We start from the raw sequence: 24,107 nt of genomic DNA on the forward strand, positions 1-24,107 counted from the left end.
TTTGAGTTTTAGATATATGCTTAGGTTGCTAAAAATTGTGGTTTGATGTTTAAATAATCGGTTTTAATTGATATTTTGTTGGGTTTCGGTTTTAATTAAATTATATATGTGAAGTTAAATTATTAAAATAAATTTATGGGCTGATGTTAAAAATGAATTTAATAAATATGTTAAAGGATGATTTTCATAGATTAAAATGTTGGTTATTATTTGTAAATAATGGATTTTGATTTTTAGAGTTTTATTTCTTTAAAAATTGCTATAATAAGAGTAAATGAATTGATTTTAAATTTCTGGAAAAACATATATATTTTTGTATGATTAGTATGTTTGATTGATGATGAATAAGTGTTTAATTGTGAATTTTTGATGGTTTATTAACCGGGTTCGATTTTGATGATTTTAATAGTTTAAAATTATTAAAATAAGGGTATTTAAGTCATTTAAAATTTATGGGCAGAAATTAATTATAAAAAAATTATGAAATTTATTTGTTAATTATTTATGAAATTAAAATGATTAAAGTAATGTGGTTTGACAGATTAATAATCGGTTTTGATTAGTAATTGTTTATACAATTTTAAATTGTTAAAATTATGAAAAATAATTTATTTTAATTTTGGGTCCGATGGTTTAGTATGATAATTAAAATAAATATGTTTTAATTAATTTGATAGGATTATCCATAATTGATGAATAGTTAAGAAATTAAAACTTACGATTTTGATCTAAATTGTGTTGCGTGTCTATGAATTAAATGTTAGATCATAAAATTGAGTTTATGAGTAAGTTCAGATTATTTAAAGAATTGATTGATGCGATTTTCAATTGATTTGGAGTTGATTTTCAAAATTGAAAGTTTTGGGGGAAAAATGTAACTTTTGTAACAATGAAGGACCAATCAGTATTTTAACCAAAATTCCAGATTGTAGATGTATATAATCTGATGTAAAATGATTTTAAATATTTTAAATGATTTTGATGATTTTTGGAAAGATTTGAATGTTTTTGTCGAAAACTAGAGTTTTGGGGTTAAATTGTATTTTTTTTCCAAAATTGAGGGATTACATGGTATATTAGCCAAAGATTCCAGATTATGTAAGTTAATAATCTGAGATAAAATGATTTTGTCGATTTTGAAATTTATTGAGTTACAAAAGGACCTAAACTGTCAATTTTGAAAAGTTTGAGGGTATTTTGGTATTTTGACCAAAAGTGGAATTTAAGCTAATATGGGGCTGTTTTAATAAATTTAAATAAATAACCTTGAAGTGGGAAGTATTATTTGATATAAAGAAATATATTTTATATATTAAAGTATATTTATGAAAAATAAAATATTTAAATGAGTATTTATGAAAAATGGTTTTGCATGTGGAAAGAGATAAACAAAGAAAGTTTGAATGAATAAAAATATGGACTTATTAAATAAGAAATATTTTAAAGACTAGAATTAATTAATTAAATTTAATTAAGATGGTATAGAATTAATTCAAGAGTTAGGATTTTATTAATTAAGAGAATTAATATTTTGATCCTAACTAGATTCGACAAGTTGTCGACCTATCAGGTCGGAGGACTAAGGAAATTAACGGAGTTGTATAAAGGAGCATTGACGGAGTAATACCGTGGTTAAACTGTTTCTGTGAGTACATGTTTTTACATTTCGGTATTCGTAAAGTCTCATATTTAACATATTGTGTGATATATGTGTTGCGGTGTTATATGTTTACATGCCTTGTATGGATGTATGTTTTATGTATATACTATATGTATATATTGTTTTGATATACAAAGGTACACACATAGTTTTGAGAAATTATTATGCATTTGATTATGCTTGAATGTGTGTTACATCGGTTGGCTTCGCTATCGATGTCAGGTTGTGAATGTGTGTTACATCGGTTGGCTTCGCTATCGATGGCAGGTTGTCAATGTGTGTTACATCGGTTGGCTTCGCTATCGATGTGAGGTTGTGAATGTGTGTTATATCGGTTGACTTCGCTATCGATGTCAGGTTGTGAATCTGTGTTACATCGGTTGGCTTCGCTATCGATGTCAGGTTGTGAATCTGTGTTACATCGGTTGGCTTCGCTATCGATGTCAGGTTTTGAATGTGTGTTACAACGGTTGACAGGTTGTGAATGTGTGTTACATCGGTTGGCTTCGCTATCGATGTCAGGATTGTGTGTGTGTTACATCGGTTGACTTCGCTATCGATGTCAGGATTGTGTGTGTTACATCGGTTGGCTTCGCTATCGATGTCAAGTTGTGTGTGTGTGTGATACATCGGTTGGCTTCGCTATCGATGTCAGGTTGTGTGTGTGTTACATCGGTTGGCTTCGCTATCAATGTTAGGTGAATATGGTTGATCTGCTGGCTGTGCTATCGGTCTTATAAAGTTTATATTTGTTGTGAATAAGGTTGATCGATTGGATGTGCTATCGGTCCCTTAAGGTTTATGTATGTTGTGGATATGGTTGATCGGTTGGATGTGCTATCGGTCCCATAAGACTGTGCATGTATGTTATATTGGTTAGTTTTGCCATCAATGTAGATGGACGAATTTAAGAAATGTGATTTAATTTAAAGGTCAACGTGTATGGTTGACTTTCAATGATATTGAAGTCTTGTCGAAATATGTTATGTGCGAGTTCAAACTTCAACTGTTTTTAAAAATGTTTTCAAAGATTTTTGAAAATACATAAAATTATTTTAAATATAAAATGTTTTTAACTTTATAAAATATTTATTTGTAACGGCATGAATTCACCAGTATATCTGACCCATGTTGTGCAATTATTTTTCAGGAAAGCTGGTCCGATTTTGAAGAAGGATTTCGAACTTTTATTTCTCGGAAGTCTACTTTGATAAAAGACTGTAAAGAAGGTTTTAAGTTCTAGTTGTCCGCAGTAGACTAGTATAGTCTTATTGTATTTAAATGTTTTAAATCACATTTAAACTCTGATGTTTTATCCCATCAGTTATTTAATAAATGTGTCATACGTTTCTTTTTAAAAGCGAAAAAATTATAGTGTTTTTCATGCTTGTTACGGGTTTCGGAGCAACCACCGGTCTCGACTCGAGATTTCGGTTCGTGACAAGGCCACTTATGACTTGTGGGCCGAAATAGGGATTTCGGTCTCACTGCCAACGTTATATGAACCCACATGATGCACACTAAAAACAGACGCAAAACAATTATGGGTTGTACAAGCCCAAACACTCGTTTTGGGGAGAAACTGTTCGTGTGGATACTCGTAGAGAACGTGTTCTTTTAGAGGCGTTTCTGATCTGAAACAAAAGAACAACCTCTCTTTCTTCCTACATTGTTTGTGTGTTCGACATTCGGTTAGTTTTAATTATACAACTATGTCTATCTGTCAATTACATAGATCTTGTTTTGAGTTTTGTTAAAAAAATTGAAATTCCGCTGCGTTATGAACCTAGAAAACCCGACAATAACGTCTGTGCGTTAACTCCATCAGATGCTCCATTGTCAAATTTGATTTGGTGTTTTTCTCCATGTGGCATCAAATGAAGGACTGATATGATATATAATCCCAACTTAACTAAAAAAATGTGATATAAAACAATTTTATGACAAAGTTGTTATATTTCCATCACCTCTCTCCCCTTCCGCTGTCACCACTGCGCTTAAAATCGAAGGTCTTTATTTCTTTGTTTCGATGAATAATTGATGGGTTGAATGACATGCATTTGATTGTGTTGAAGGTTTCAATTTCTGAAAGACAATCAATATTCTTGAATTGAAGTTATTAAATAAAAAAAAGTAATGGACGTCTCAGCGTGAACTGAGTTGATAATGCAACAAAACTGATCCAAAAAAGAAAGAATTACGTTAAGGTATTAAAAACTAGTGATCTGACAATGAATTACAACAAAGAAAACACCCAAAAAGATAAAAAAAAAACTATGGTGCCTTGTTTTTCAACTAATCTCACACCCTACACAAATATACCATTTCTCATAGCTCATCTTTACAAAGGAAAGTCCAAAATTACATACTTATTTACCCAAACAGAGAGCAATAATAACTCTACAGAAAATCCAACAAACCAGAACCAAAAATATTCTCCAGCAGCACAAAGAACCATTTAAAGACGGATTTGCATAAATTACCTAACCTGACATGTCGATTTCCTTTCCATGGTCTTCATCGTTAATATTTCTCCTCAATCTTCTTAGCCATATATCATAATCCATAGGGTACGGTGTCCCACATAGACTGTCTACATAATCTGCAAATGCTTTCAACACAGTTGAGACGTCACCCAGCTTCTGTTGGATTAATCTCCTCGACCAAGAGGTCTCCCGCCATTGCAGTGCCCCCTCCACTGAATCCAAATCAGGCGGAGGCCCACCGCAGGAAAAATAAAGCATATAAACCAGGCTCTCCGCATCTGAAGCTGAGCACAACTTTCCCTCTTGCAAAGCATAAGTTGAAGAGTAGTGGAGATTCATGGCAGGTCGATCCCTGTCTTCGAGAACTGCATGACCCCAGCCAATAAGGACAAAATATGGCTGCCTAACACCAGATCTCACATAAATTACATTCTCCGGCCGTATATCTCCATGCCGAATGCCTGCAGAAGAGGCAATAGCAAGTGCAGATAAACAATCATGACAGCACCTGACAGCCTCATCTAAACCAAATCTGCCTGCAGTTACCATACTCCCAACTGTTTCTCCTACTGGGCTGCTTACCAGAATTGGGGAACCACACCAAGGGTGGTCACAGTTTCCTCCTGAGCTGGGTTTTCCACACTGACCAGGGTGAATTATTCTACCAGAAGCACTCAATTGTGGTAAAAACTTGCTACATATACCTTTCTGTCTCATAATGGTCAATATTTTAGTCTGTCTCTGAACATGATACCATAAATTCATATCTTCCCATGCTGGCTCAATTTGAGATGGGGGAGAACCAACATAAAGAAACAACAATTTACCTGGGTCTTCAACAGCTGATGCAACATAATACTGAAGTTCAGCATTATACAGAATATCAGTAATCTTATAACCTCTTTGCTGCTCTGAATCTTCTAACCATAATACACATCCTACCTCCAGCTTCATTAGTAACTTTTTAGCCTCCATTTTGATAGATTCATCCTGAACTTCAACGATTTCAGGAGAAACACTGCGTTGCTGAAACCGGAACACACCATTTCTATTGACTCTATTATCCCCTAACTGCCTTTCCACTCTTCTTGTTTGTAGTCGAGAACCATGATCAGCTGCTAAGTCTTCAATGGAGTGTTTTGGCAGCCCCGCAAATTGTATAATGCAATGGAAAATAGCAAAAAGCACCTGTAAGGCACCGATATCTCCCCAGTTGGCATTTCCAAGCTTATTCCAGATTCTCTCAATAGGAGAGACTGATATTCTTGAATGCTTTTTTATCCAATATGTGGAACACTCGTATACATTATTCACATCTAGTTCCATTTTATTTACATCTCCTTCAACTTTAACCACACCCCCATATTGAGAATCCACAAGAAGGACAAAGACACAATTGGAACTCTCAGAAAAACTCGTTTTGCTTAAGCTTCTTGATAAAAGTATACGTAGAGCATAGAAGATGGCCTCGCCTAAAACAGGTAAGGAAGGTTGGTGATCACTTCCCATAGAAAGGGCTCTAACATCAGGCCTCAGAAGTGCTAATTCAAGAATTTGATCCCATTTTCCATGAGGGTGTCTAGGATCGTTTTGCAATATACCAGTTGCACAAAGACCACCAAGTTTTCCGTTAGCTATTGCTTTTTCAGCCTGGTAGAATTTTAAATTTGAACTGTACAGAGAGGCAATGGAGAAAGGCATTGGATCATCCAGACTCCAAAATGCCTCCCACAAACCTTTTGCACTCGCATGCAGAAAATCTTCAATAGCAAGATATGCAGTTACTTCCACAGCATCGGAGGTTGAACCATACAAAGCATTTGGCATCCGAACCAGCTGTTGAAATGGAACTCCTTCCAGTGCATAGTCAAACTTTTGAAGTTCTATCAACTCAAAAGGGACATCAAAGGGAGACCTTTCTGTTCCTGTTTTTTCCAATATGGACTCATACCAGTCCTCAAGTTTAGTACTCAAGATTTCACTATCCACAAACCTATTGAGAAATTCCTTGCGGTTACGAGACTTGCCGGATGATATGCTGAACCTTTTTGCCCTAGATCCTACAGATTCTTGGTCCAGGGATAAACCTGAAAAATAGCAAGTTTTCAATTTTCATAGCTCAGTTGGAAGTTGTCCAGATTACAAATTTCATTGGGTCACAAATATGATGCATCAAAACAATCTCATTGGTCAATCCCAGGATAAAGTTCAGCAAAGATGGAAAAGGAGATGAAAGAAAAGAAATGTCAACAGTGCAACAGTTCATTTGGTCTTGTGGAATCTTAATGAGGCTAATTAACAAAGTTTAACTAAATGCCAACAAGTAATGCAATTATGCAACTACTATTCTCGATAATTTATTGGCCAACTATGTTTGTTTTGCTTTAGAAATTGAAAATTACAAGTGAAACTCTTAGCGACAGCTTTTCCACTTAGCCATTACAGACTTACAGTCATTAGACGATAAATAACCCCTATTTTTGCAAGCTGACTTGTATGAAAAGAAATTCACCATGCCCACAATACCCTAAAACAGAAACTACAAGACATGGATGATCACTATTCAAATCCATGCTTTCCAATATTTAGGAATTTATTCTATTAAAGTTTTCACAGAGAATCAACAGCCAAATACTGACTAATGTATAAGAGATGATAATGGTTGTTGTTGTTACTATAATTTTATTCTCCGGCTAATTTTGACGGTGTAATGCATGAGTAGTGATGATATCCTAAAAAAGGTGTACAATTATCAGCTGTAGAGCGGAGACTGAAGAAACAAAAAGAAGGGCTGTATTAAGGTAAACCCGTCAGGAATAAAAACATCACATATTAATCATTTAGTAAAATTAAGAAAGTTATGATAAGATTCTTGACGTTCCATATCGTTTCATATAAGACATGCAGCAATAAACCATTTCCAGCATCTACATCCTTACCGTTCCCAACAAGAACAGCTTCTATCAATGATACTACATTTATTCGCATTTAAACAAAAAATGAAAGGAAATGCCAAGAGAATTCCACCTTGTTTCACATCATAATTTTCACCAGTATTCAGCTTCCGCATGATGTTACAACGAAGGTCTGAATTGTGGTGTAAATTACATGATCTAAAACTCAAATGAACACATAACCGAGTAATCATAGCACCAAGTTATTTTTGAGAGGTGAAAACAACAAAATGGCAAGAACTGTGGACATAAATAGTAGAAACACAAAAATTGCAGATTTGCATAGCACAGTATAAGGTACAAAAACATTTGTGTCTAAAGTAGAACATTTGCAGAAACACAAAGCTCAAAAACAATTTGCACTCATCTTCTCTTGTTCAACTGTTAAGTCTTCTACTGGGCAACACAATAAATAATAAAATAAATAGTTGTCATCTACTTAATTTCATTGCAATGAAGAGATGAAGTTTTATGTTCCATTTTAGAATGAAATTAACCTAAAACGCTTGTAATAACAGTTGTAGTCAAAGGAGACAGAAATTAGGGTTTACCTTCCATAGAAATGAAATCAGATCTTCGATCACCTTTAACTTACACAGAAAAACAATTACTCTTCACTCTTTCGATTCGCATTATTCACTTCTTCTCCTACTAGCTTAGGTTAGGGGTGACTCAGTTCTAAACTAAAACAATCAATATTCGTTTGGGGTAGAATATGTTAATAGATGTATCACAAATTATAATCAAACATATTAGTAAGTCATCTTACCCATTTGTTTAATGTCAATACAACTAATTTATTACTTTGGAAAAAAAATAGAATAAAAAAATACAACTAATTTATTCTATTTGAATAAATAAAATTTATATTTATATTTATATCTATATCTATTTATATTAATATCTATATTTATATCTATATACTTATATGATTGAGAAAATCAACGGAGGCCTTTCATTAATTCTCATCAAATAGAATTTTCACATTAATTTTCAACAAATAAAACATTCTCATCAATTCTTGATTTTTCAAATTATATTTATTTTAATGAATGTTTTAATCTATATTAACTTTTGATTTTTACATATTATAGTGTTTTACTCTATATTAACTTATAATCCTTATATTTTATAATATTTAATATATATTAACTTCTAATCTCTATAAATCGGCTAATAATCGCATGTGGCCCCTAACCTTTGAAGGTCGGGCACAAAACCCCTTAATGTTTAAAAACGGGCACAAAACCCCCTAATTTTTTGTGGCGGCGCTCACAAAACCCCCTCTAAACCCCAAATATGACCAAAAATACCCCTGCCGCCGTCTTTTTCAGTCAGCTGACATTTTTAAAAAAACTGACAGCGCCACGTCAACAAAATATTTTAAAAATTTCAAATATCCAAAATACCCCTAATTTAATTTAAGAAAAAACAAAAAAATCAAACCAACTCAATCTAATTTAAACCATTCGATTAACCCAACAACCGCACGACCACCACCCCTACCCAACTACCGCCGTCGCTCAACCACCGCCGAAAATTTTCCGGTCATCTTCTCCGATTTGAAGATGACTGGAAAATTTTCCAGTCATCATTAGAAGACGACCCAGCTAGGTCATCTTCTTAGTGGATCTGTTCGCCAAGAACATATCCACTTCTGTTCTTGACAAACAAATTTGAATCTGTTCGTCAAGAACAGATAAGATATGTTCTTGAAGTTCAAGAACTTGAACTGTTCTTCAAGAAGAGATTTGAATTTGTTCTTGGAAGAACAGATTGAACTTGTTCTTCCAAGAACAGATTTAGGGCTGGAAGACAACCGCCGCCCCCGGCAGCATCGGCGGCGAATGGGTTGGGTCGGCGACGATTGGTTGACCGGATGGGTTGGTTGATTGACTGTGGTTGGGTTTGATTGAGTGGTTAGATTTGATTGAGTGTGGTTGGATTAATTTTTTTAGAGGTATTTTGGGTATTTTTTTTATATATTCTGTGACGTGTCAGTTGACACGTGTCGCTGCCATTTTTTTCAGAATTACAGCAGCTAAATTAAGCAGTATTTTTGTCCATAAGGGCCATGGTGAGCGCCGCCACAAAGATCAGGGGGTTTTGTGTCCGAACCCCCAAAAGTTAGGGGTCATGGGTGATTATCAGCCCTACAAGTTATGTAAGTTTATTTCACATGCTAGATCTGATCAGATCTATAAGTAGAATCGCACGTTTTGCCATAGATTGTGTTTTTTTCATGATTGATGTTCTTGGTATATTTGACTCTACATATGTTTAGAAACATGTTTTAGGATATTTTTAAGTATTTAGGATGTTAAGATTTTAATTCTAGTACATATTTTGAGCGTTTGATCGCCTTTCAGTGTTTTTGCATGAAAATCGAACCAAATCGGACCAAACGACGAACGGACACTCTCATCCCAGAAGTGGCGCCATGATGCCCCTATTCTTCGATCCCAAAACCATTTCCCAGATCTTTCAGAATCCGATGCAATCTTGTTTTCGTGTTACCGGGTTCATTTGAACTCAGAATTGGGCCCCGCTTGTGATGTAATGGGCATGTCCCAATATATATCGAACCTTGAAGACCACATTTGTAATATGCCCAGCCAACCGGGCCTTGAAGCCCAAACCCGATGAAACCAACAACTCTGAGATGCGATTTCGGGTTTGTCTGAACTCGGAATCGACACCAGTTCAAACCAACGGATCTGTATTGACGAGAAAAAGAAATTTCATATTCTGACCGAGTCTTGATTCCGACCACATCGACAGCCAAACTACATCGAGTGCCAGACACTTCGGTCTATAAGGTTTAAAAGTATCTCTAACTTTATATGTATATCACCTGCCTTTATGTATGCATGCAATGTTAAAACGCTTTCCAACGGCATGCTCAAATCCATATATTAACAGGTTAAAGGACTTAACCACATAAATTAGTAAGAAAATCCAAAAACTTTAGCAAATCACTTAGAAAATCATAGGATTGACATGAAAATGTAATTAGAAGGTTGTATACGTATTCAAGATAACTTAAATAAACTCAATTTCAATTAAACATCCGATTTTAGGCTTTATGCGTGTAAAATGATCCGGACCAGCTAGTACATGTTATTTGATAGACAATCCAGGGTTAGATGTATGTTTAGGAGTACTTAGTACTTGCCTACATGTTAGTTCAGATAGAGTCATATGCGCGTCTTATATGGTTTAGTGTTTTCCTTTATTGCTTTTATACGTGTTTACTTTCTAGTATATTATCCTATGAATTGCATGAATGTCGAAATGACAAATAAACGGATATGTCTTGTAAATAAAATTTAATCGATAAGTCAAGTACAAGAGTTTCTGTAAAATGTCCACGAACCCGGTCTTTTTGTCCGATGTACGGTGGTCTCACCCATAAGCGTGAGAGATTTACCAGTTGGTATAAAAGGCATTTCCTAGCTGAGGTAGGTGACAACTCCATTTTTTAAGTCTTTCCAAACCTGAAGTCATCCATATATAAGCCTGGGCGAGCGGCCCCGAACCCCGCTCCGCTCACAGGACCATATTATTTTATTTTTAACTAGACTGCATGTTTAGGCTATTTTACTGTAAATTGCTTAAATAATGTTTTTTTTCCATAACTACTGATTTAATAATATTGCCATGATTTCCATAAAAATTGACTAGGAAGCATGTTAATAATTGAATTAATATGTTTTGCTTGTTTAAATCCAGAAACACAGACACTAGAATTGCTTAGAATGCATGTTTAGGTTAATTACAAGGATATTTGACATAATATGTTTAATTCAATAACCGCTGCAATTTAATAGTTGTAATGATGTAAATACTCCTTACATGTCGTATTTAGAATGTTTGATTCTTTTTTTCGACCTCTTTTTGCAAGAAAAACGGACTCAAAAGCGAGCTGAAACGAGCTAAAAACGCTAAAAACAAATGCTGGAAACTGCTGCTTGTGCTGCCCGCAGTGCCTCTGCCGCCGCAACTCAAACTGACGGTGCCACCAGTACAAGGTGGCGGCGCGCCACTCCATCCTGCTGGCGCCAGCAGTCACACCGGCGCCATGCTTCCCAGAATTGCTTCCTAGATCTTCTAGACTCCGATCTAGACTTCCAAACGCATTTCCAGGCTCGTTCGGGCTTGGAATCAGGCCCGGTTTGAACTCATACGTAGATAATTTAGTATAGATTAATATTTTGTAATGTAACGGGCCAGATTCGATGTAAAACGGATTTGGAAGTCCAATGATGTAACATAGGCAACTTCCAGAGCCAATTCTAGGCTAACCTGAACTCAAAATCAACTCCGGATCAAACTTATAGAACCGGATTGATGAGACGCATAACTCTCGTGATCTGACCGAGAACCAACTTTGACCAGACCGATGGTCAAAACCCGCGCGAATGCTAGGCACTCAAAGTCAACGTGTTTAAAAAGTATTCCTAATCTTATATGTATATCAAACTGCCCCTGAGCATGCCAGCATTGTTTACCGCTTTCCAAAAACATTCCAAATCTAATAATAACCTATTAAAGGACTAATCACCTAAAATTGGCTCATTAATGCAATTCCAGCCCATCACTTAGACATCGTATGGCTACCATGAAAATATAGTAGCGGTTGTGTAGGTTTTTTTAAGACTCACCTAATAAAATTAATCAAATGTTTACATCCGGTTTAGCCTTTGTGCATGTAAAATATCCAGAACAGGAAGACTTATGGCTATTTGCTAGAAACCTCTAAGATTAGATGTATGTTTAGGAGTACCAGCTACTTGCCTCAAATGCTAGTTCAGATCTAGTCATATGCGCGTCAAACGTGTTTACCGCTTTCATCCCTGTTTATTTACCAGCTTTTATATCTTGTGATTAGCATACACTGTTAAGATGAGAGAATGCAAATATGTCCAGCAAATAAAACCGGTAACCGATAAACTAAGCACACGAGTCTCGGAGAGATCCACGAACCCAGTTTTTGGTCCGATGCACGGTAATCTTACCCATAAACGAGTAAGGTTACCTAGTCGATCTAAAAGGCAATTTCTAAAATAACTAGGTAGCGTCTCCATTTTCAAAATCCATTTTCAGATCGAGAAGTCCGCCGAAAGCCTTGAGCGAGCGGCCCCGAACCCCGCTCCACTCACAACCACAATATATTATATGTCAGAAAACAGCGACAAATCGCACCGTCGACAGTTATAGATAAATTATCAATGGACTCGATCTGTTGGTAATGGGACTACATTACCGATGAATTATCCATAGGTAATTAAATTTATTATTAAAAATAAAATATATCTAAAAATAACATGGTACATCTTTTTTCAATACTAAGCTGCAAATCATTAATTTTGACTTATTATGTGTGATACCTAGAATGCATTATTTTAACTAAGAATTTTTTCATTTAATTGGTCTAAAGTTATTAGTTTATTTAATTGGATTTCTAAAATAATAATAATAGTTTTATATCATTATACCATTACATTTTACAGTTAATATATATAACAAAAATTGGTACATTTTATAGTTACCTAAATACTATTTTAATTATATCTTTTTTATCATATTTTCAATTTAATTATAATATTGTGTTTCTGCATTTTAAATTGTAATTTATTATTAAAAAATGTATGAAATTATTTCAGTTTAACTACTAAACATAACAAAAGAATTAAAAATGGAAGTATAATTGAGTATTAAGAAATAATTCTTTACAAAAACTGTTAATACAATTACAAAGTTGCTATAAAATATAGAATTTGAAGAAATAAATTGTAGAATTTAAAGGGGCGGAACAAAAACGGTAGACACTATAAAAGGGATATATTAGTGTATTTGTTAAATTTTAGTGTAAGGTGTTATGAAAAGAGAAAAAAATAAACCTCAAGACGTATATGAGTTGGTAAGGCACTCTTTTAGCTTAAGTGAGGTCGCAGATTCAAACAGTACTCATGTATGCATCCGTTTAAAATTTGGGGCCAGAGTCTGCCTTCCGCAAAAGACCTACACGGCTCGAGTGGGGATTAGTCTGAATGTGAAAGGTTTAAAGGTGCCGTGTTATAGTTGAGACCCGTTCAGGAAACCTCATGGATCCTGTACCAAAAAAAAAAAGTAAATAATAAAAGAAGGGCATTGTTGTGATAAAAAGAAAGAGTATAACGCGTAAAGGGGAAATGTGAGGAAAATGCGGTGCTCTCTTATACTTAATTTAGAGCATTCTTATTTTGTGCTTTGTTTTGGTTTTTGATTAGAAATTTTCAAAGCAAGAGAGCTATGGCAGATCAGCTTACTGATGATCAAATCTCCGAGTTCAAGGAAGCCTTTAGCTTGTTTGACAAAGATGGAGATGGTTTGATTTCATTTCCTCTTTTTTTTCTTTCTATATATGCCCAGATCTAGCTTGCATCATTTCATTCATTGTTTTTCTATGATTTTTGTATCAAAGAAATAGAAAAAACGGTCATCATTTTAACGAGGTGTTATAATACGATTAGTTTAGTCTACGTATGACTTAGTATATATTCGTCGGTGTAAAAATGTTATATTTGTCAATAGATGAGATGTTGAGAATTGTGTTGTCAGGTTGCATTACCACCAAGGAGCTCGGGACTGTGATGAGATCTCTTGGGCAGAACCCGACTGAGGCAGAGCTCCAGGACATGATCAATGAAGTTGATGCTGACGGAAACGGAACCATCGACTTCCCAGAGTTTCTGAACCTCATGGCCAGGAAGATGAAAGACACCGATTCTGAGGAGGAGCTCAAAGAGGCATTCAGAGTTTTTGACAAGGATCAGAATGGTTTTATTTCTGCTGCAGAACTGCGCCATGTCATGACTAACCTCGGCGAGAAGCTTACCGATGAAGAAGTCGATGAAATGATACGGGAGGCAGATGTGGATGGTGATGGCCAGATCAATTATGAAGAGTTTGTCAAAGTCATGATGGCTAAATGAGCAACTCCATTCCCATCAAATTATATATATATTTATAATATCATGTAATATTTCTTTATCAAAATTAAGAGACACTGTTTTCTCCTTTCTTGGAAAACAAGGAAAAGATTATTTATGGGGGTGGAATTTCCTTTTTTTAATGTCTTGTTCATTGTCTTTGAAACTTACTCTTCATTTTGCCCCATGATTTCATAACGCTATAAGGAAATAAATGAAATTTAACTGGTCACAATTCTAGTTTTTCATTTTCTGAAATCAAAATGCAAATGCAATACAGAGGATTCAGTTTTGATTAATTAAATCCACAACTTGTCCATAGGACTCATAAACAACATACATAAACTTGCCATCCATCATAATCTCTTCAAGCTCTTCTTTCTTGCATCCATTTTTTTCTTGTCTGCCAGAGCTTTAGCTGCCCCACCTTCTTTCTTTTGACTAGCTATTAATGCAGCTGCCGCTGCCACTGCCACCGATCCACCACCTGTCTCCTGTTCTTGACTATTTCCTCCTTTCGAGGCTGCTGTGCAAGGCCCCAATGCAGCCGGCAATGCTATTGCAGCATTCTTCTGCTCACTGCTCATAATTGAGATATTACTTTGATCAACATTCAGAGCCGTTGTTGATTCCGAAATAGCTCCCGACTTGAACTTGGGTTTTGGTTTGGCGTGGATACTAGTGTACAGCCTGTATCGTTAAATCCCAGAAATCAATCACAACAAGGGGGAATCATGTCAACAGTTAAGTCTCTCCATATAATTTCATGAGCAATGTTAGAAAGGTAAAAATAAGATTAAACCAATGTGGGGGAGGTGGGGGGGGAGGGATGTTTATTTACAGACATGTAATTTCATGTAATAAAGTATAGTACTTCAGCAGCATGAGAAGATTCCTCGATCAAATTTCCTAGCATGGTGCATGCTCTGGATTAGCTAGGCTCACACCAAAACAACACATCTTCTCTACCCCGCATCTTATATATTCAATATGCAACTTAAAATTATTGATCACACATAGCAATTAGCCAGACATAAACAGCTTATAGAAGCTTAACAAAGTTTACAAGAGCTTATATACAAGACGCACAATAATTTGACAGCCTTGCATACTTTGAAAACCTTCTACTGTTTGCAGAAGAAGTGATAGTTTAACAGAAAATATCCGTAACAGGTTCACCATGTGCAAGATTTTCCCATTTTCAATTATAAAGACACTAAAATAGAACGTTACTCACTTAGCATGTCTAGCATACTCATCGTAATTCTCAAGCAGCATCTTGCCAGCCTGTTCATTTAAAGCAGATTCTGGGAACGGTTCAATCAACAAGCATCTCACTACCTGGTATCATACAAAATTCACAATAAAAGAGTACACAAGCGCACACAAATAAAAATATATGGATCTGAAGCCATCTCTATGAAATTAAAAGGTAATCAGATCTCAAGAATACAGAGATTTGAAAAAGACATTTGATGAGATAAACTTATTTAACAGTTACAGTGAGGCTTACAATAAGAACATGCCGTAAGCCAAGACTTGGATTCCAGTCCTTTTTTAGCGTATTGACACAAATCTCACCATTGGTTGCAATGTTTGGATGGAAAATCTTTGTCAAAAAGTAACCTGCAACATTAACTTTCATGGTCACAGGAAGACAAAACTACATACTAAGAAAACCATGACGATTATGAAGAACAAACAATCCATAGAAAGTGGGAACCTTTTGGAGGAGAGTGGGGGAAGTCACGGGACAATAGCAGCTTCATGCGAAAAACTCCATTTTCATAAGGCGTCCCAGCTACATAGACAAAATCTTACTTCAGTTGAAACCCAAATAGATTCTAAAGAATGTAAATTGAAACAAAGATGCATACCTGGGCCTTCAATATCAGCATAAATGGTTGAAAAATCGTCATCATTTACTCCTACTTTAATACCCTCAGGTGGAGATTCATCAAGATTCTTCAATTCCTTTGCAAGTTGCTTGATCACATTGGGTGGAAGATTTTCATTTGTTGCCTTCAAAAACAACAAATAATGACACCGCAACATAAAAGAAGATACATTAGATTAAGTGAGAAAAATGCAATCAAGTCTAACGACAATAACTACTTTCTTTAGGTAAGAAGAACATGAATTGCCCATTTCAAAATCTCATACTGCATTCTTTCCCACCGTCACGCGCTAACTAAGTATTGCCTTGTTCGTGGAATTCACCAAAATTTGCTCAGACGGAGTGGAACTTACTTCATTTCAACTATAATTGAAGGGACTAATCTTCTAAAAATTAATTAGTATGATCGCTTTAGTTACAAGGCAGTTCTTAGGTTATATTAAAATATCAGTAGATTTCTCCACCACAGAGCCACATAGCTGATCTCAAGAAACTCGAGGAAGAAAAAAGAGCCAAAAAAGGATCAAGAAGGCTAACCATGGTTAGAGAGCAAATAGTCCCTTGCAAGAGCTTGTTGCTTCTATTAGAATGCTAAGGAACAATGTGCCAAAAACCTTGACTCAAGCTGGTATTGGCAGCTTTGATGAGGCGACCTGTAAATGACGAGATATATTGTTTGCCTCGGTCATTTTCTTCCATAAAAAGCATTGCATTGACAAGTTGGCATGAAAAAAATCAAGAAACTACAGTTGATAAGCAACAGAAATCTAAACACAGTAGCAATACAACAATTTGACATGCCCCATATTTGAAGATTTTAAATCGGAAGAATGTTTTGTAGTTTGAACTAATTTAAAAAAAATACTTGCTCTAAGACACAAAAATGGTTTGATGTCAAAGGAGTAACATTACAGTTTTAAAGGTTACAACAGTTAGCAATGAGAGTAACGGTTCATATGAAAATAGCAATAGATCGAATGCCAAAAAGAGATGATGAAACGCAAGTGGTTCATAGCCGACCATGATAGCACGGTAATGGTGGTTGCACATGGCATCCAAGTTGTCAAGACCTCTGAAGTTTCCCACCCAACAGATAAAAAAGATGTATTCATTTTGAGAAAAAGGCTATTACTATAAAATAAAACAATCATGATGAACAAAGGCAATAGAAGCATCGAATAATCATCCCTGAGGGGAACTTAAATTTGGTTAAACTTTGAATTGTCTAACCCTAGTGCAAATTGCAGTTACAAGTATCAAAAAGTTTGAAACTCGCAGACAACAAGTGAAGGAGAATGCGTATGTAAGTGTACGGATCCCATGCTAATCTAAACCTCTCATTACAACATAATCTACACAAGTCTAAATCCTCTGCAAATAACTAAACATGGAATTAACAATTACTTTTGAGTGATTGTAAAACCTTAAATCTAATTGGAAACCCTAAAATACAAATTTGAAAACCCTAACCGGAATCAGCTCAAAAGATTTACCTTATTATTGCAGATACATGGAGAGCGAGGAGAGTGAATGATTGATGACACGGACAGAAAATTTCAAAATTGCACAGTTTTCCTTTTCAATTTTTTCAAAATAAAATGTCCACTGTTCCCACCTGGATCCTCACCATTTATAAATCATGTCTCCACGCGTTATTCTTACGTCTCACATTCCCTCACCCTCATATTTACATTGCCGCCTCTTTAGGTGGTGTGCACGCTATATGGGCGAGATTGGGTAACACTTCATTACTTATTTCCAATGCTTAAACATAGTATTTATTATAGGAAAAAGGTTTGTTTATGCCCTTGATGTTTATCTCAAGCTCCGGAGTTGCCCCAATATTTAATTTTGGCTGAAATATATCCCTAACGTTTCAAAACTGGCCTATTTATGCCCTTACTTTTTAGGGGGTTAAATAATGCAAATTTTTCGTCATCTCTTTTTTACGTGGACCGATGACATGGCTGGTACACCTAAGCACAAATTTATTTATGCCCCGACTGTTTACCCCAAAGTCCGGATATGCCCATAATATATAAACACTAATTTAAATTATTTTTTCAATAACATTTAAACTTTTATTAAAAAGAAATACACACCTTAACTCTGGCGAGTTCATCGGAACAAAAATTTGAAGAAAAACATCATAAATAATTCTAATTTAATCTCTGATGGATAAAGGACCAGAACAACATACAAGACTCACATTAATGACTCTGGTCATAGAGCCAGAGATCAACCTGACTAAGTCCCTGACCCAATACGTAGCTATAACCGCATCAATATCTGATAAGTCAAGAGAATGCTGTGATCCCTTGAAATCAGGGATAAAGGAAAATCGCAACAAAGAGATAGCTGGAATCAACAAGGAGCAATCGCACTACAACACAAAGACTACGAAATATATATAGAAGGATGCCTAAGCCAGCTAAAATTCATATTCACTTTTTACCATTCTCATTAAAACTTCACCAAACAATGACTTAGGCATCAGAGGGTGTTCGAGCCAAACACCGGCTCGGATCCTTCCGACTTGTTTGATCTTGACAGGTCGGAGCTTAGTGACAAGGACGACCATCAAAACAACCATTTGGCGCCGTCTGTGGTAACGATTATCCGTTTCTAAAATACAAATTCAATTTTGGTTTTGAGAACAGAATGGATGGCTGAGAAGAACCACCGCCACCAGGAGTGGTAGTGACAACCGCAGGATTGCCTGTGAGCAGTGGCCCGATTCTTCCACCCCTGTTGCCTATCGGAGGAATCAGGGCAACAATACCGATCTCCAATGGAACTTTACCAGCAACCAGTGGAGTCGCGTACGACATTACACAACCGCTGTTTGTAAGAAATACTCAGGGAGGACATGTTCCAGGAAATACAACCTCACCGTGGGGGTATTACACTCCTCAATATCAAGCGCATATGGCTTATCAGTAACCAAGTGGGACGTGGTACCCAGGTAATTATATGTGGGCTCATCCCACTCATACGGGATATCAACAACCGATCCAACCCATTCCCTTCCCTTCTCTAGATACGGAAGGAACGGTGACGTTTACGACGCAAGTACCACCTTATGTGCCTCAAAGGGCGCCTTTACCACCACTCTATCACGAAGTCGTGATGAAAAGTATCAACGATTTCCAGGACCATCTGGTCGGATTAGCTAGGGATCAAGCAAATCACAAGGAAGGAAAGGAGAAGCAGACGAAGGATGGTGACCCAGAGACCAGACGCAGGCAGGAACCACCAATCACAAAAGAGGGAGGAAGAAAGGAAGCACCAGAGAAGGCCCAATCGGAACCTGTACCTCAGAAGAAGGATGGCACTCCAAGGAAAGCCGCAGGCACTGCCCCTCCCCCTGGGAACAAAACTACCCCGGAGAAGGTCACAAATGCTGAGGCTCGGAACAGTGGCAGGATCCATATGATCGACGAAGAGGATTCCAAAGAAAAGAAGACATCGGGAAAGCAAAATAAAGATGATGAGAGTCACTCCTCCAATAAAAGAAAGGAAGTAGAGGAGAAAAACAACATCGACGAGAAAATAAAGAACGCCATGCAGAAATATCGAAAGGAGTAGACGATGACCGAGAAGATGAGGACTCACCTCTCAAGTCAGAGATATAATTGGTAAGATTTCCTTCAAGGTTTAAATTACCAACCTCCGATTCCTTCGATGGGACAAGAGACCCGAAGAGTCACATTTCGAAGTTCAAAACGATCATGATGCTACAAAATGTGACAGACCCCATGCTCTGTAGAGTATTACCTTAAAGCTGGGTCAATTGGCTCTTTCTCTGACTTAGCTTCGGCGTTTAAAGCGAGATTCAGGACCAACATCCCCATGCAGAAGAGTTCTAGTGACTTAAGGAAGTGCAAACAAGGAGAGCAGGAAACCCTAAAGAACTTCGTGGAGAGATTCAATAAAGAAGCAGTGCATATCAAAAATTTGAATCATGACACAGCGTTTAAGGCAATGAAGATGGGAACAAGATTTGAAGAACTTCGAGATAAGATCTTGATGAAGAAGCCAACCACTTTTCAAGACTTGATGCTAATTGCACACAAATACGTCGAGTTGGATGAAGCCCGAAGAACTCTGATGAAACAACATGAGCCAACTAAGCAAGACAGCTCCAGATATCGAGGAAAGAAGGAGGAGGATAGACCCCGGACTCAGAGATATAGAGCAGGGCATAAACCTTATGACTTTACACCACTAAATAATGCACCAGTCTATATACTTAGCTGGATGAAGCAGAATCGAGTAATGTTCAATGCACCCAGGAAAATGGATCCCGACGTCCAGAGAGACAAGAGCAGGTACTGTCGCTTTCACGAAGGCTACGGTCAAGACACAGACAAATACTAGGACTTGAAAAGAGAAATAGAGCAGCTGATCCAATCCGGACTCTTGAAAAAGTTCATAAATGAGAGATCATGAGAGAAAAGGAAGGGCGAACCAGTGGAAAAGGAGGAGAAAAGCAAGAATAAGAAAGATGTAGTAGGGGTAGTGCATATAATAGATGGAGGAGAGCCTTATAGAAATACCCAGAAGAAGAAGAGAAATAGAAGAGGGTCAGCAACCATTTTCGCAATCGAAAGAGAGATAGTCCCGGAAGTATCATTCGGACCAGATGATGGGCAACATGTCAAAGGCCCGCACAATGACGCGTTGGTGATAGAGGCAGTGATCAGAAATCACCTTGTCAAACAAATTCTAGTAGATGAAGGCAGCTCTGTGAACCTATTAACTCTTGAAGCATTTAAAGAAATGAAAGGCTCAACAACCGATTTGCGGAAGTCCTCTATCCCACTCGTCGGACTCGGAGGAGCACCAGTACGACCGGAAGGGATGGTGAGCTTATATGTAGAGTTAGGAGACAAAAAGGAAGGGCCAATTAAGAGGATGCATGCTCAGTTCAATGTAGTAGACCTTCCTCTAGCGTACAATGGTAAAGTGGGCAGACCATTTCTATACCAATCGGGCGCAGTAACCAGTATTAGACTTCTGACCCTAAAGATGCCTACGTCAGAAGGAGAAGTAGTTGTTAGAGGGAACCAAGAGATGGCCAGAGAGTGTTGCATGGTGACAACAAAGGAGGACGAAAGTTTGAATATTGAGACATTCCCAGGAAACGTAGTAGAGGAGGAAGAGTCACAGGGGGCAGAGCCGGTAGGAGATATGAAGGAGCTACACTTACAGAGACTAAGGCAGTCAAAATAGGTGCGGACGTACCAGAAGAGGTAGTCCAAGAGATAATAAAGATACTAAAGAAGAATGCGGAGTCCTTTGCAACAGAACCATCAGAGATCGTGGGAATTGATCCCAAGGTAGCGTCACACAAACTAAACGTGAATCCAGGGAGCAGACACATAGTCCAGAAGAAGAGGCGATTCACAAAGGAAAGACAGAAAGTAATTGCGGAAGAAGTGGATGTACTGGAAGCAACATGGTTCATCCGAGAGGTCCATTACCCATAATGGGTGGCAAATGTGGTCCTAGTAAAGAAGGCGAATGGGGAAATACAAAGTGTGTGTTGACTTCATGGATCTGAACAAAGCTTGCCCAAAGGACAGTTACCCACTTCCCTACATAGACCAGTTAGTAGACTCTACAGCATGCTACCTCTTGTATAGCTTCATAGACGCAGCGCAAGGGTATCACCAAATACCAATGGATGAAAAAGACCAGGAGAAAACTTCATTCTTTACAGATCAAGGCACGAATTGTTACAAAGTCATGCCATTCGGACTAAAAAACGCTGGAGTTACCTACCAACGCCTAGTCAACTTCATGTTCCAAGACCAGTTGGGGAGAAATGTGGAAGCCTATGTCGATGACATAATTGTGAAGAGTGTAACAGCGGAGGAACATGCACGAGACTAAGAGGAGACATTCAATGTCTTGAATAAATTTGAGATGAAACTCAACCCAGCAAAATGTGCTTTTGGGGTAAAGGCAGGGAAGTTCCTTGGATATTTGATCAGCCAACGAGGAATAGAAGAAAATCCGGAGAAGATCTAGGCGATCATATATATAAAGGCCCCCCAAAATGTGAGGGACGTGTAGAAATTGAATGGCAGAGTCACAGCACTGGGACATTTCATTTCGTCCTCAGCCAAGAAATGCCTACCTTTCTTCAAACAACTCAGGAACATAAAGAAGTTCAAAATGGGACGAGGATTGTCAGATGGCATTCGAAGAGTTGAAGTCATTCTTAACCAAGCCCCCTACTAAGTAGACCCATAGCAGGAGAAACATTGTACCTATACTTATCAGTAGGGAGAGAGACCATAGCCTCGGTACTGGTATGGGAAGAAGAGGAAGAGCAGAGACCAATATATTATATAAGTAGAACATCGAAGGGGGCAGAACTTAATTACCCCATCATCGACAAGCTGGCATTAGCAGTAACAACCAAAAAACTTAAGCCGTATTTCCAGGGACACACGGTCATAGTGCGCACAAACCAGCCCCTGAAGAAAGCACTTCACCGACCGGAGACATTAGGATGACTGGTCAGCTGGTCAGTACAGTTGGAAGAGCATGACATTAGATATGAGCCAAGGACAACATTGAAGGCCTAAGCACTCGCGGACTTCGTGGCTGAGATGACGGAGAAGCCATGCGATTTAGTCACCGAGGAACTGACTTGGAACCTCTTCGTAGATGGAGCCTCCAGTGAGCAAGGCGCAGGAGCAAGCATAGTCCTACTGGGACCGAACAAAATCGTCCTAGAATATGCAATGCACCTGGACTTCAAGGCTACCAACAATGTAGCAGGTATAAACACTTTTTTTTATCATTTCTAATAGCAAAATCATTGCTTTCTCCTAACAATGTAGCAAAATATGAGGCCCTCTTAACATGACTCAAAATAGCAGCAGAAGTGAAAGCATAAAAATTAAGAACCACAGCGACTCTCAATTGGTCACCAGCCAGGTTCTAGGATAATTCCAGACAAAGGATGCAAACATGGCAACATACATGGCAAAGGCAAAAGAGAAACTCAGAAACATAGAGAAGAACGAGGGACAATGGGAGATAGTTCCCATCCCCAGGGAGGAGAACACTAGAGCAGACGCAATAGCTAAGGCCGCAGCAGTGAAGAGCCAGCTATATGCATCACTCCATATGAAGGAAGATAGAACAACACCCGCAGTCGAAGAGAAGCAGATGTTTCCTGTCGCATTACTCGATCCATGGATGCAGCCTATAGTAGCATATCTAGCAGATGGGGTGCTACCCGAGGGTCACAGAGAGGCTGCTAAACTTGTTCGAATCTCCTCCGTATATTCTTTGATAGAAGAGACGTTGTACCGGACCTCGATGACACATCCGTGGTCCAAGTGTATATCAATAGAAGAAGGAAGCTACGTCCTTAAAGAAATTCATGAAGGAGAATGTGGGGCGCATGAAGGTGCAGTCACCTTATATAAAAGGGCAATGTTACAAGGCTTCTATTAGCCGACCATGAAGAAAGACGCTGAAGAAATGGTCAAGAAGTGCAACAAGTGTCAAAGGTTCGGGTCACTCATCAGAACCTTAGCCGCTTACCAATCAACCATTGGAAGTCCTTGGCCCTTCATGATATGGGGAGTAGACATATTGGGGCCTTTTACCCCAGCTAGAGGGCAAGTAAAGTTCATAGTAGTCGCAATGGATCACTTCACCAAATGGATAGAAGTACAACCAATGAGTACCATAACAAGCCGGAAAATCCAGAATTGGTTATCTAATGAAGTCATGAGCATGTAACTTTTGTTTTTATGTTTACTTTTGCAAATACCCATAAGAGGGACATACTAACATGAAACATGTTTTGTACTCTACATGCCTTAGTCACAGACAACGGAAAACAATTTGACCGCGCCAGCTTCAGAGAGTATTGCACAGAACTGGGAATCATCCTGAAATTCTCTTCTGCCGCACACCCGCAAACCAATGGACTTAAAGAAGTCATAAATCGCACCATCCTCTCCGGAATTAAGAAAAGGCTAGGAGACCTAAAAGGAAGATGGATTGATGAGCTTTATCACGTGATTTGGGCCTATCGGACCACCCCCAAAAAGGCAACAGGGGAGACACTGTTTCGTCTCACATACGGAACAAAGGAAGTCCTCC

The 24,107-nt window shown here is 37.6% G+C and overlaps 4 protein-coding genes across 4 annotated transcripts; 2 read left to right on the plus strand and 2 right to left on the minus strand.

The window, feature by feature from the left end:
* Positions 1-3,838: 3,838 nt before the first annotated feature.
* On the minus strand, positions 3,839-7,794 carry LOC126683368 (uncharacterized). Its single transcript, XM_050379239.2, has 2 exons — positions 7,652-7,794; positions 3,839-6,233 (listed from the first exon to the last, which is right to left on the minus strand). The coding sequence occupies exons 1-2, from the start codon at positions 7,656-7,658 to the stop codon at positions 4,144-4,146; spliced, it is 2,097 nt and encodes a 698-aa protein (XP_050235196.1). The 5' UTR covers positions 7,659-7,794; the 3' UTR covers positions 3,839-4,143.
* A 5,477-nt stretch (positions 7,795-13,271) lies between these two features.
* Positions 13,272-14,217, plus strand: LOC126683370 (calmodulin-7). Its single transcript, XM_050379241.2, has 2 exons — positions 13,272-13,470; positions 13,704-14,217. Exons 1-2 carry the CDS (start codon positions 13,395-13,397, stop codon positions 14,075-14,077), a joined length of 450 nt encoding a protein of 149 aa, XP_050235198.1. The 5' UTR covers positions 13,272-13,394; the 3' UTR covers positions 14,078-14,217.
* Positions 14,218-14,300: 83 nt separating this feature from the next.
* LOC126683369 (ubiquitin-conjugating enzyme E2 22) lies at positions 14,301-17,576 on the minus strand. The gene is made up of 7 exons (XM_050379240.2): positions 17,465-17,576; positions 16,509-16,624; positions 15,952-16,096; positions 15,798-15,875; positions 15,588-15,700; positions 15,312-15,415; positions 14,301-14,764 (listed from the first exon to the last, which is right to left on the minus strand). The coding sequence occupies exons 2-7, from the start codon at positions 16,509-16,511 to the stop codon at positions 14,431-14,433; spliced, it is 777 nt and encodes a 258-aa protein (XP_050235197.1). The 5' UTR covers positions 16,512-16,624; positions 17,465-17,576; the 3' UTR covers positions 14,301-14,430.
* A 1,986-nt stretch (positions 17,577-19,562) lies between these two features.
* LOC126681837 (uncharacterized) lies at positions 19,563-21,463 on the plus strand. Its single transcript, XM_050377393.1, has 4 exons — positions 19,563-19,593; positions 19,741-20,302; positions 20,432-21,058; positions 21,115-21,463. The coding sequence occupies exons 1-4, from the start codon at positions 19,563-19,565 to the stop codon at positions 21,461-21,463; spliced, it is 1,569 nt and encodes a 522-aa protein (XP_050233350.1).
* Positions 21,464-24,107: the final 2,644 nt, after the last annotated feature.

The sequence above is a fragment of the Mercurialis annua genome, linkage group LG5 (assembly GCF_937616625.2).
Source record: "Mercurialis annua linkage group LG5, ddMerAnnu1.2, whole genome shotgun sequence".
Lineage (NCBI taxonomy): Eukaryota > Viridiplantae > Streptophyta > Magnoliopsida > Malpighiales > Euphorbiaceae > Mercurialis > Mercurialis annua.